General features: G+C 38.9%; 1 protein-coding gene across 5 annotated transcripts in view; it reads left to right on the top strand.

Annotated features, from left to right (window-relative positions):
• The window catches only part of ADAMTSL1 (ADAMTS like 1), a 476,605-nt gene that overhangs the window by 362,505 nt on the left and 100,646 nt on the right, over window positions 1-13,454 (top strand). For all 5 annotated transcript variants that reach the window (XM_040540933.1, XM_040540934.1, XM_040540938.1 and 2 more), the window contains 3 exons: window positions 7,544-7,594; window positions 10,516-10,720; window positions 12,411-12,558. In XM_040540933.1, the coding sequence (XP_040396867.1) occupies window positions 7,544-7,594; window positions 10,516-10,720; window positions 12,411-12,558 (404 nt within the window). The remainder of the gene's footprint in view (window positions 1-7,543; window positions 7,595-10,515; window positions 10,721-12,410; window positions 12,559-13,454) is intronic.

The raw sequence follows: 13,454 nt of genomic DNA on the forward strand, positions 1-13,454 counted from the left end.
TAGCAAAAAGAAAAATTGGGGCTGAATGATTGTGGAAATAAAACTTTTTTTTTTTTTTTCTTGCAAACCCCGTTTTTCACATACTCAGAGGAGAAGCAGGTTACATCAACATTATCTAGTGTACCCCCTCTTCGATGTGGCAAAATCCAAAATTTCAGGAGTTCAATGAATGGCAAGTCTGAACTATCCAACACTTTACAGGGTGGAGAGTTTGGGGGAGGGATTTTGGCTGTCATCAGCTGGTATCTTCTAATGAAAGGTGAAGGGATTATTTTTCTGCTTTGAGAAAAAGTCTGTTTAGACTTGACTTAACTGGATGTGCTAAACACTTACACAGAACAAATCTCACATGCTGTAAACTGAACATACCATTCCTTTTATAATTCAAAAGCATTCCTCCAAAAAGAAATTTTCACAAAGATGTGAAATGTTTTTATGCCGCTCACCATTCTGTGATACTCTCTGGAGCAACATCATTTCTGCCTCTAGATTTCATCTTCATCTCTGAGGTCACATTTCCAGCAACATTGTTCTGTGTTTTTACCAATGGGATCTATTGTTTATGTACTGCCTGTTTCTGCAACACATTCATGTGGGATTCTCTGAGTCACATAATTCTAATGATGTTTTTACCAGGACATTTCAATACTGTATAAAGACTTATAAAGGCATCTTCAGCAAAGATTCTAATTTCATGCAGCAGCTGTCTCAAAAATTTCATATTAGCAAGCTTGTAACATGTGGGATTCTTTTTATCACTTTGCAGTAAATGCCAGTCTGATCTGCACAGGCATAAATCCTAGTATTTACCCAGAGCACTATCTGTAAGCCTACTACCAGAAATAATGTTAGTACCTCTGGAAAAAAATAAAAATTAAAATTAAAATTAAAAAAGAAAAAAAGGAAAAATCTCTATCTCAAGCAAAACTTTACACCCAACGATCTAAAAGAATTCTCAAACATGAATAGCTTGTGTAGTCCTGCAGCAAAACTGCAAACTCCTTTTCCTCCCATCAAAGTTTTTCTTTTGGCATTCTCACTTAACTATCACAGAACATTCTTACCTAACACCACATCTAGCTGGTGCCAGAGGCAGGCCTGAGCAAAAAGAAACTTAAATTTAAATAAAATTTTACTTTCTTAATTGTTAATTTTTAGCTGATCTAACAAGAACAATGCAGTATAAGTCAAAGCACACAAAAGTCTAGGATATTAATCCAGAGGATTGAGAAATCCTTTCCATAGCATAAGTCGTCAGTGATCCTAAGGTCCAATACACTTAGCGAAGTGAAAGTTTATGCAGTTTATTGGGCAAAAGTGTGCATGATAACTTCTATACACTTCATTCAAGAGACAAAGAAGTAGCAATGAGTAAATATGTATGATTAAAAGGGCAACACTAAGTATCCTTTTAATCAGTAACAAAAGTCTCCTTACTTCATTATAAATTGGCAGCTGAAGCAGAAAATTGCCAATTGTATAATTTTTAGCTTGTTATCAACTTCTCTAACGGTATTAAAGTAGACAGCAATTAAGACACAAGTATTGCATCAGTGCAGTGTTCCTATTTTCAATACATTATTTTTGGAAAATGAATGAAACCAGAGTGCTGGTATGTTTCTTAAAAGATGGGCAGCACTCTATGATTTGCACAGTAGCAGCCATAGATCTGCAATGATGAGAGGGGTCTGAGATGTAATGACTCATTTATTGTTATTGCCCTCAAGTGAGACATATGAAAGATTTTAATTTTGTTTTGAATACTCTTTCACATAAAATATCCCACATTTACTGCAGATACTGAGCTTTTTGACAACATCCCAGCTTTTTGCATGGATGTAGGACACTGGTCATGCAATGCCCTTTCCAGATCTTTGCCTCAGGCAAATGGTCATTTCTGTGGATTTGCATTCTTACTTAAATTCTTAATTTGTTACAGGGGGTTTAGAAAGACTTTCTGTCTTGCAGTTTTGTCTGAGCTTTGTTTGCCTCTAATTGCTGGATCTGGTCTGAATTTTCACAGCCAATCACATACATGTGAAAGTTCCTAAAAACAGAGAGGCTCATCAGCTAGAAACAGCAGTTCCATGGGGAGAGGAGACATGAAGGCTTTAAAAACAGAAGGGGAGGGGAAAAAAAAAAAAAAAAAGGAAAAAAAAAAGCCTTTTGCACCAGCATGGCTGAATTTGCATGTGCTAGAAACTAATACCAATAGATACTGGTATTAGCAAAAAGTGTGCTGCCTGCAAATGAGAGAGCACAGTCAACGTCAGTCATTCCATTTGTAAACGTAAAGGGTGATACTTTGACAAGATAAAAAACTACAGAGGTACTACCTAAGCTCCTGGAGCCTAAGTCATACATTATGTACAGGAAATGGGAAAGAATTTTAGTATGCAAAAAACAGTTCAAAGCAGCAGGAAAGGAATCATTCGGTAAGTCTTTGGGAAGACTAAAGACTAAATTGGAACCAGTGATACATCAAGTAGAAATGGCAGCATATATGTCTCTAGATACAGATGTAGCTGAAGAATGAGCTGACAGCACTGGCAATGTTTTGATAGTTTTAACTAGGGTCAATTGAGTACAAGAGTAACGTAAAGATGAGTTGCAGGTACTCCTAATGCCTAAAGAAGCAATTTTATTCTCAAGACAAATAGGCAAAAGCTAGAATTACTGGGTAAGGCAAAAGGCATTTAAATTAAGCTAGAAAATAATTTTGTCAGAACAGGTAGGGAGGGTGGGCCAGGAAGCATTCATCAGAGCATTAAAACACATGAATAGTAGAGCAAATTCAGGGGATAATTTATATTAAAGAAAAACACAAAGGCAGAAACAAGCTGTTAGGATGCATCAGACAACAAACCACAAAGTGGGAAAATAGGTCTTGTACTGTAATAAATATCAGATACAGATATCTGTCTGTCCAACATGAAGTTATAGGAAAACAATCTATTTTTGTTAAGTCCTAGAAGAGACCTGAACTGCAGCAAGTAGTAAAATAGTCACTAAAAGACATTTACAGTGGATATCCCGTTGTTAATAAAACTAATTTCTGTCCTTGTATCAATCATTCTTTATCCATACCACCATAAAATATTAAACAGAATATAAAAGGGAGAAAATTTTCAGAAACATTACAGTCATGCTACAAGAAGGAAGCATTTTCGCTGCTTCCAATTGATAACACCTATTTCTAGTTCTGTAAAGAAATTAGTCTTTAGCAACCTATGCTAGTGATAAGTAAATTATGTTTTTTAGAATTTCAAGTCTATATACCATGAAGAAGTCATTTATCATAAAGATGAGATACTGTGCTGAACAGACATACTGTCTAAAGTGTGAGGTTTCTAGAGGTTGACATAGAAGTATAGCTTTCTCAGCAATCCTTCATAAATTTAAGTAGGTTATTTAAATATCCATTGAGTCCATTTAAAAATGTTTAGGTAGTGAACATTGGCTTTCACCAGTCTACAAAATGCTAAGAATACATAAAAACATTAAAGACAAAATACATGGTGGTTCTTCAAGTTCCACACTGATTGAGTGTAATGTGAACTAATTGTAAAATGATCTATACCTAAAGGATTAAGCACAGTGATCAAGAAAACAAAAATGGAATTCACACTGGCTGAGAATTACAGTACCCACTACCTGCAAAAGTAGGCATTCAAAAATGAATGTTGCCAGTAACTAAGGTTAGTAGATGTCATCAACCCTAGCTCTAAATAGAAATAGTGGTAATTTTACAGAGTAACACATGGAATATCTTAACAGTTACCATATTGTTAAGTGTCTCAATATCTGTTTCTCAGGGCAGAAAGTGATCTTGTAGGAAAAGGTGATAACGTCTCACTGTGGTATCTTCACTGAGCACTGTGCAAGGAGGGTGCAGTGTCACACACCTTAGTGCCAGGATTTGTAGTGTTAAATTGGAGACTTTTTCACAAGCCTGTCCAGTGATAATCACAATTCTCTGGGGGTTTCTGGCTTGGATGCTAAACCCATATCTTATATGATGAACTTTTTCAGGTCTTCCAAGTGTTCCCTCCCTTTCACTTCATGAATTAGCTGTCCACAACCAGCTTACCTGCTTCAACTTTTTATTATTATCTACCAATTGCTGTTAATATCCTAAGCACACTTCAGGCCATTTCTTAGATGGTATAGCCCCTGCCCTAATCATTGATTCTCAAGTCTAGTACATTTCAGCAAATGCCTAAACCTTCAGTGTATGAGTCCCCATAAGGAAGTAGGAGGAGGTGTTCCAGTCAATAGGGAGTGTGGGCAGCCCTGCTCAGACCCCCATGCCTGGCTCAGCTCAGTGGGCTCCTGACCCAAGAGCTGTGGGCATGAAGGAGAGGGAGGCAGAAAGGGCTGTCCAAGAGAGAATCATCGGGGAGCTACAGGAGAAAGGCGACTGAGCCTGCCATTTGTGCTAAGGGGGTAGCTGGAGGAGGAGATGGAGCTACAAAGGAAGACAACACTGAACATGACTTTCAAGGAAAGCTGCTGCAGGCACCCATCCCAGGGGAAAGCCAAATGTTTGCGGAGAAGGCAGACCTGGCTGCTGCACACCCACCTCTGGCATGTGGAATTCCTGTTCCAGCTGGACATATGCCTTGGAAGAGCAATTGTACTGAAGCTGCCAGCACTCAGGAGGAAAACAAACAAATCTGTAGAGTATGTGACACAACTTGTAGGTCGGAGAGACATGAGAGATTTCAGGCATGAGAGACACAACAAGTCTTCAAAATTGCTTCATGCTCCTGCTCCTGCCAGAGCAAGTTTTTTCTGGGTGTTGTGTGAATTAGTCCTGTCTGCTACTCCCACATCAGCCAGAAATTTCAGTATAGTAGGAGAACTATTATTTGCTCTGCTCTTTAGCACATTATACTCATCGCATTGTCTGAGTAATGAACAGTGATCAAATCCTGTATCCTAGATCTCTTCTGTATTCTTGTAGGATTATGATGGATTGATAGGTTCATGGAATTTAAGCCACTCTGTCCACTTAAAAAGTACATGATTCACCAAAGTCATATGTGAGGGTTTTGTTTTCTTTTTTTATAGTCCACTTAGGTCTGCTTTTTTTGTGTGTGCAAACAAACAAAACCAATAAGACTAGCTAATAAAAATCCAGTTGCCATTAATGGTACAATACCCATCTGCTGTTCTGTTGTACCTTCAAGTTGATGTTCAAAGTCATAAATTTAAATTTTGTGTGTTAGTGTGAGGGTCTTTTTCTTTATTGTGACCATGGGGCTTATCTTGCTGGGAATCACCGTCTTGCAGTAGTAATATGAGAACCTTTGGCAGCATGCATGAAGACATGCACGAAGACAGTGTCAATAATCCTTTGGAGCTTTATACCATTTACAGAAATGCAATTTATGTATGCAGAATTCTTTGAGGGTAAGCCTTTCCAATGACAATATTAATTTAGTGCTTTGTAAATGTTATTTAATCTTCACAACAGCGTTTGGACATGGTACAGTTATTTCCATTGGAATGGCCTTGGATATTATGCATTCTAATGCATGTAGACCTAGATTATGCATACAGACTGTATTTATTAGAAAGACAACATTTCTCACTGCAATGAGAGAAAAATGTTTTGAAATCTTTTTCTTTCTTAGGCAGTAGATGCTTTTATAGTATAATTATTGCATTTCTGAACTTGGTATATTAATCTTTTTTCCAACCACTCCTCAGCAAGCTGATGAGCTGGGAAGTGCAAGAGGCTTCGGAGTGCTCAGAGAACTCAGCAGCAGTGGCAGGGCAGTCAGGTAAAGAGCACAGATTCCCAAAAGTATCAAAAAAGAAAAAAAAATCTATTTCTCACTTTTGCAGGCATTTACCAGTCAGTCTAAGTCTGAACTAAGTCTGAAGACTTTCTTGCTGGCCATTGCATAAGTGACACATTTGTCTTTTCCAAAGTTTCCCAATACCAGATCTGTCTGCCCTAGATTTTTAGTTTTTGTGGAGATGGGCAGCTCTCTGTAGATACAAATATCTTGTAGACCAGCACAGAGGACTCCTGTGACTGCAAAGGTTGCTAACCTGAGAAGGAGCCGTTCATAACTCATCACACACTCCCAGGGCTTCTGTCTTTCCGTGCTTTAGCTGGAAAATTCCAGCACACTGACCTAATGCTGACTCTCCACTGTGAAAACACAATGGGATCCATTCTCCTGTCACAGTCAAATTGCCCATAAAAACCCTGTTGACTGAAAGAAGACTTAGCATGTCAAGTCTCCTTTGAATGCTTAGACCACTTTTCAGGGAACTGTTTTGAGGATGGGGAATACTTTCTCCCTTCCCTATCCTTTGCTCTCTTCTCCTTACAGAAATGCACAGCAACATACATCTCTTTTCTATATAAGGCTCTCAAACACCACCCTCATTCTTTTCAGCCAGTTTCCTCTCATTCTTACTTGTGTAGGGACTTGTTCTCTATTTTACTACAACTGGCATTCACCCTGATAGTTCTGTCCACCTGCACCATCTAAGTCCCCTGTTGCACACTGGCTCTGATGAAGCTGTCTTATGAGGTGCTCTGGGATCATGTTTCACATTAATAGACATGCCTAGTAATTGGGAGAGGATGTGGGAAGAGAGTTACTCTGTCAGAATCTATAAAAAGTGCAGACAAATTATGAAATTCCAGGCTAGCAATTCAGTGAGTCCTTGGAGTTGCCAATATGTCAAGTGATATCCATCTCACACGTTATGGGCATGATAATGGTTCAGATAATTACTAATTTTGATCTACACTATTGCCTGTTGTAAAAGATGTTATATGCTTTAGATGTTATGCTAATTACATTTTAGCTAACCAAGCCAATCAGCCATGTCAGTGCCAAAGAAAAAATAGCAATCCCTGACATGTTACTCTTCTCTCCAGTTCCTTCTGGCTTCCAGTAATGCTCAAATAATGAGACAGGTTCTGAAGATGAATGAAATGCAACAGATTTAAAGTGGAGAGACATGAATTGCAGATTTGTTTACTTGCACTGTGGTATTCTCAGTTTCTAATCCCAGCCCCACTTAAAGCAGACATTTTATCTGAAGGGCAGAAACAACCATATAATAGCTAAAAAAGGGTTTGATCTAGAGCTCTCTGAAACGGACAGTTCTCCTATTATCTTCAGTGACTTTGGATCCAAACTCTAAGAAAGTATTACATGTAGATTCTTTTTTCTTTATGGCAGATAGTCACCTTAGAAATTTAAGTAATATTTGAACGGTTCATTTGGATCATTTGTGTTAATAGGTTGGTTCTTAGTCAAAGAATAGTATCTTCATAAAAATAAAGTAGCAATTGGTGTTTTGATCTTTGAATGCTTTGGAAACTGTTGGATGAAAGCAAAAGTTTTAAATGTGAAACTTAGGTAAAATATCTTCTTTGTTATGTTTTAGAGAGAGAGAGATCGATATAATACTGTGAAAAAAAAAAAAAAGTTGTATAATGTAATCATTTAGTGTTTATTTTATTATGTGTACCTTCTACTCAGAGGGTTGGCATTATTGTTCCTAACAGTGATGGATACAAGCAGATCATGCCCTATGACCTCTACCATCCCCTTCCTCGGTATGTAAAACAATCAACCAGATGCTAGGATTAACTAATACATTTAAGGCTTTTTTAGTCTTCTCTGTATTTCTGCTTTGCTCTCAAATCAAGATAACAGATGTGTCTTTCCTCTTGCTCTGAATGCTGCACGTTAACCTGCAGATGTTCAGGCACTAACCTGTTATAAATTCTATTGCTGCAGAGCTGAAACGGTATTCTAGCTGAAGCAGTAATGTAGCTTTATTAAGTGTGTGGTCCCTTTCTCTCTCTCCCCCCACCCATCCCCACCCTACCCATCCCTCCATCTTCTTTCTCACCTTTCCTTTTCTCTCCGTTTATTCATCTCTGAACAGGACTGTGATCTGTGGCTTTGCAATGAACCATCAGATCTCTCTCTCTGACAGTGCTGTTTCCTGCATGCTTATAAATTGTGAAATTTTCGTTTTAGACAGCATTTGTGATATGTCCTGATCCAGCAAACCAATGCTAATGCCTTCCCAGGGACATTAATCCAGTGGCTCCTCTGAGAACTCAGAGATCAGGGACAGGAATAAGGTCAAGGCCTGGTGTATGTTATTTAATATCTCACAGTTAAAATGTCTTTAATGTAAGACGTGAGATTCTTATGAAAATAATTACTTGAGTAATTACTTTTAAAACAGTTAATAAGGCTTGTGCTGATAAAAATGCTGAAGGAGAATAACCTGTTGGGTTTGAAACACTGCCTGGACATGCAGTGATATTGTGCTTTGTTTCTTCCTTTGTTAATTTATTGTGTTCCATAGTATCATGCCACAGGGGAAAAAAAAAAAAAAAAAAAAGCCTCCTTGGTAACACGTTAGTCTCAGCTTGGTGAAGAAATCATATACAGACCACAGTGAGTGGCTAATGGAAGACACAGCCACAGATCAGTTCTCTCAGAGACAGAGACAGCAGACACTGAACAGAATATGAGGCTGGCACAAGAGAGGGCTAAGCCAGAAGGACAAAATATGTCTTTCCTCCCAACCTGCAGAGTTTAGGAAAAATAAAAAATAAAAATAAAAAAATCCCTCAAACCAACCAACCAACCTAACATACACACACACACACAAAAGTACTTGTCTGATAGTGGCACCTAATATCAGGGGCAGAGGAGAATGACAAACACTCCTGGAGAAGTAGAGACAAAATTTGGGAAAGTGTTTTTGCAAGATTTCCCTATTAATCCCTCCACCTTGAATTTTATCACCAAGGAAAGGTACAGTTCAGTAGATACAGTGCTTACTTTAATGCATTACCATTTTCTCTCACAGATCCTCAGCGTTGCACCCTTTGTAACTCAGAAGGAGCTGTGACTCCTTCTTGAAGAGCTGTACGGCAGAGAAAACTTTTACCTTTCTGTCTTATGTCCATATGAAACCTAAAGACCAAAATGCTGGCCAAGATTTAAGCTGATTTGTATTGCCAAGGTGGCACAAGGCATCCAGCAGCCTGTCCCAGTGACTCCATGGAATTCCAGCCACAGCGCTCCTATGCCTGCCTCAGGCTGGTGGCAGGAGTTTCTGCTGCTTCCAAATTTCAGTTTGAGACTTCTTCATTTAGATTTTTGGTATTTAGAAACCTTAGCTGGGAAAGTTGTCCAGAAGAGCCACAGGTAGCGTATTTGAATTAAAAATGTTGTCCATTTACCCATTTATGACATACAGAGCTTATGCAGAACACATGATGATGGATAAGACATGGTGCAAATGTGGTTTGACCACTTCTTTGTGATAAGTCATAGAATTAGTCAGTGGATTTACCATTCATAAACAGCTATTAATATAAACCATTTCACACAGGGTTTTACTGCACTTTCAGCCATTAGCCAACTGTGGGTAGTGCTTAAATGTGCTAGAGCTGGTCAGAATAAGATGGGTTGATATGATGAAAAGTCAGAGGGAAAGATAAGTATTTTTCATTTTGTTTAACAATTTTGGTGATCCTTTAAGGGTTACTTAAAAATAATTCCTTTGTTGTGATTAGGAAGAAAAAAAGTCAAAAAATGAAAAATTGTGACCAAAATCAATCTTTCAAATATTCTTTTAAATTTCCTTGTCAAAAGGAATAGCCACACTCATGACTATCATGGCAGTAGTCCTGTGTCCTCTCTGTGACAGTGGTTTGAATACGAGAGAGGAAATACCAGTCTGCATTTTATGCAAACAGATATACACACATATAAAATGATACATACATTAATGTATACACATCATTGTAAAAAAAAAGATTGTTCTCATAAGTATGGATGACTTTTCAGAACATACACATTGTTCTGGGAATTTGTCATTACATTTTCAAATGGCACCTGTTGAGAAAAGATGGTTTCTGAATTCCTCCCACTGTCTAAGATGTAAAGAAACAAGGCCTATGTGGTCTATACCATGTAACCTGTCAGTATAGCCTCCTCTTCTCTTCTTTGATAATTTCCACTAATCCTTTTCTTTTTTTTTTTTCTTTTTTTTTTCCTCAACTCAGTTGTTTCGCCCAAAAAAAACACTTCTTTTTCCCTGTATATTCTAGCAAAAGGAACATCATAAGTTCAGGAGCTTACTGACACTCTAGTAACTTGTAACAAAGACTTCTCAGAACCTGGCAAGTTGTGGAGATATGATAATCCCATCAATTAAATAAAAGGAATCAATTTAAAAGTATTTAGAGTTTCTATGGTAGTAGTTATGGGTTTAGTGGAGAGAGGAGGTTTCACATTACTAGTCTGTGACTTAAAGACAGCACCCATTGGAGTCCTTTGTAGTTATCACCATTTATAAAATATTTATGTGCAATTTTTACTGATGGTAACCAGAAATAAAAGAAAACCAACTGCAGTTAACAGTTTATGCATTTGTGGGGCTGTGAAGGGGGCAGCAAGGGTTCCTTTTCCTGACACCTCTCCGTTACATTTTGCTTTTTCCCAGGTGGGAAAGTACACCCTGGACTGCCTGTTCCTCCTCCTGTGGAGGGGGCGTTCAAAGCCGCAGTGTCTCATGTGTGGAGGAAGACATTCAAGGGCATATTAGCCCTGTGGAAGAATGGAAATGCATGTATACTCCGAAGATGCCTGTTGTCCAACCTTGCAATATATTTGACTGCCCAAAGTGGCTTGCTCAGGAGTGGTCACCGGTAATGAGTTTTGCTTTGATGGTTTTGTATTTACTGTATTAAGAATACATCTTAAAATCAGATAATAATGCTAATAGTTTAGTAAGCATGCTGAATTAGTAACTTTCATTATTTTCCTGCCTCATTACCGTGACCTCTGTTTCAATGATGCTATTTGTCTATCTACAAAGTAAATATTGAGGTTTAGTGTATTAATAGGATTAGTGTGATGAATGAGAATGATGGAAGAATAAATCAGATTAGTAATACTGATTTGTGATCCTCTACTAACAATAGACTGAGAACATGAATGAAATGCACAAAACAAAAGCAGTAAGCTATTTGTGAACATGACATCCTGATCTCCAAATTGGAGAGAGATGAATTTGAAGGGTGGGCCATTCAGTGGATAAGAAATTGGCTGGATGATTGCACCCAGAGAGTGGTGGTCAATGGCTCTATGTCCAGGTGGAGGCCAGTGACGAATGGTGTACCTCAGGGGTCTGTCTTGGGACTGGTGCTGTTTAATATCTTTATCAATGACATAGTGGGATTGAGTGCACCCTCAGCAAGTTTGCAGACAACACCAAGCTGAGTGGTGCAGTTGATACAACAGAAGGAAGGGAAGCCATCCAAAGGGACCTAGACTGGCTGGAGAAGTGGGCCCATGTGAACCTCATGAGGTTCAACAAGTCCAAGTGCAAGGTGCTGCACCTGGGTCAGGCCAATCCCAGACATGAGCACAGACTGGGAGAAGAGCTCACTGAAAGCAGCCCTGCAGAGAAGGACTTGGGGGTTCTGGTGGATGAAAAGCTCGACATGAGCCAGCAGGTACGTACTTGCAGCACAGAAGGCCAACTGCATCCTGGGCTGCATCAACAGAGGGGTGGCCAGCAGGGAGAGAGAGGTGATTCTTTCCCTCTACTCTGCCCTTGTGAGGCCCCAGTTGGAGTGCTGCGTCCAGGCCTGGGGCCCCCCCGCACGTGAAGGATGTTGATCTTTTAGAGTAGGTCCAGAGGAGTGCCACAAAGATGATCAGAGGGCTGGAGCACCTCTCCTATGAAGAGAGCTGGGGCTGTTCAGCCTGAAGAAGAGAAGGCTCCAGGGAGACCTCATTGTACCTTTTCAATACTTAAAGAGAGCTTATAAAAAGGATGGAGAGGGAGGTGAAAACATGATGTACCTTACCATAAATAATAAATAAATAAATAGATAAATAAATAAATAAAGACTTAATTGTCTGAGGGAAGAAAGCCTAAATAGTTTCCCATTCTATTTGGTGCCATGTTTCAAAATAGCTGTGTCACCCCTGTTAACCCATAAGCTCCAATACTTTGTTTAAGCAAAGCCGAGCGGCTCCAGGTGAAGTTGACAGGGTGTTGCTGAGCAAATCCAATCTGGGATGGATGGCCACAAGCCAAGTAGCCAGTGCTGAGAGTGTGACACAGAAAAAAAAAAAAATGTGTTCCGCAGGCTAAATGTCTAAACCAAATAAACGTGCAGAACACAAAGGCAAATATATATGCCAATTTCATGCCTCATCTGTAACTACCAAATATTATGAATAATTTATGATCAGGGTTGAGCATTTCTGTATCATGTTTTGACCTCTGCTGTACATGTACTTCTGTTGCACATTCCCTTTTTATTTGTCACACTCATGGCCTACCACAATCATTGCCTCATTCCTCCTTTTATTTCCTTTTTCCAGTGCACTGTGACCTGTGGGCAAGGGCTCAGATACCGTGTGGTTCTTTGCATTGATCACAGAGGGATGCATACAGGAGGCTGTAGCTCTAAAACAAAGCCACACATAAAAGAAGAATGCATTGTACCCACTCCTTGCTACAAACCCAAAGGTAATGAGAGAAAGATTCTCATAAAGTTTTCAGTGTTTTTCCATGTTGAGCAATTTTGTTTTGTCATTAGTAGCACTGTTTCCACCTGCACTGAATTCTGAATTTTCACATTTAAGGCCTGCCATTCCTGTTGCAGTTTGCCTGCTAGCCAGGTAGAGTGAATGCTGGCTCTTCATTCTTATAAGCTCTAGGGTTTTGTTAATTTGTGATCCAGCAAGCAAAAATACATGTAAATTTGACCACAGTGTAAGCAGTTTAAACCACATTGATCATATCAAAGCTAAACTTGCACTGTATTCTAAAGGAATTAAATATGTAAATAACATTCAAATTAGATAAACGTAGCCATAATTTTAAAGAGCCTGCTCACAACTTGGATGCTTAAATCAGACAGAAGCAAGCATTGTGTATTGCACCATGAAGTTCCTCTTACTAGCAAGGCTGCAAAAATACTTGAAGCATCTTTATACAAGGGGGACTCACAATTGGTATGGTTTCTTGAGTTGGGCCCCATAGAGAGTAAGCTTGGGGTAAATTCCCCACAGTTTATTGAGAGAAAGACAAACTTCTCAAGCCCTTTGGATGTTCTTATGGGATAGAAGTCCCATCAGTCCTGGAGACTACATAAATGGGCAATGGCCAGTAGCACCAGTCCCAAGAATTTGTTTCCACAGGTATATCAGTGTGTATGTGTTTGTATGTATGTACATCTCTATTGATGAAACCTTTTTGAGTCTGTACCTTCAGTAATTTATGGTAATTTCTGGGCTCCAGCAATGTAGTTGAACTTAATTGTAGACCTAAACTCCAACATAAGAAAAAATCAATCCCTTCTGAAAAATGAATTGCTGGTCCATATTAAGAACCCTTATTATGAAGTGACCTGCAACTTCATA

The sequence above is a fragment of the Cygnus olor genome, chromosome Z (genome assembly GCF_009769625.2).
Source record: "Cygnus olor isolate bCygOlo1 chromosome Z, bCygOlo1.pri.v2, whole genome shotgun sequence".
In the NCBI taxonomy this organism is placed as follows: Eukaryota; Metazoa; Chordata; class Aves; order Anseriformes; family Anatidae; genus Cygnus; species Cygnus olor.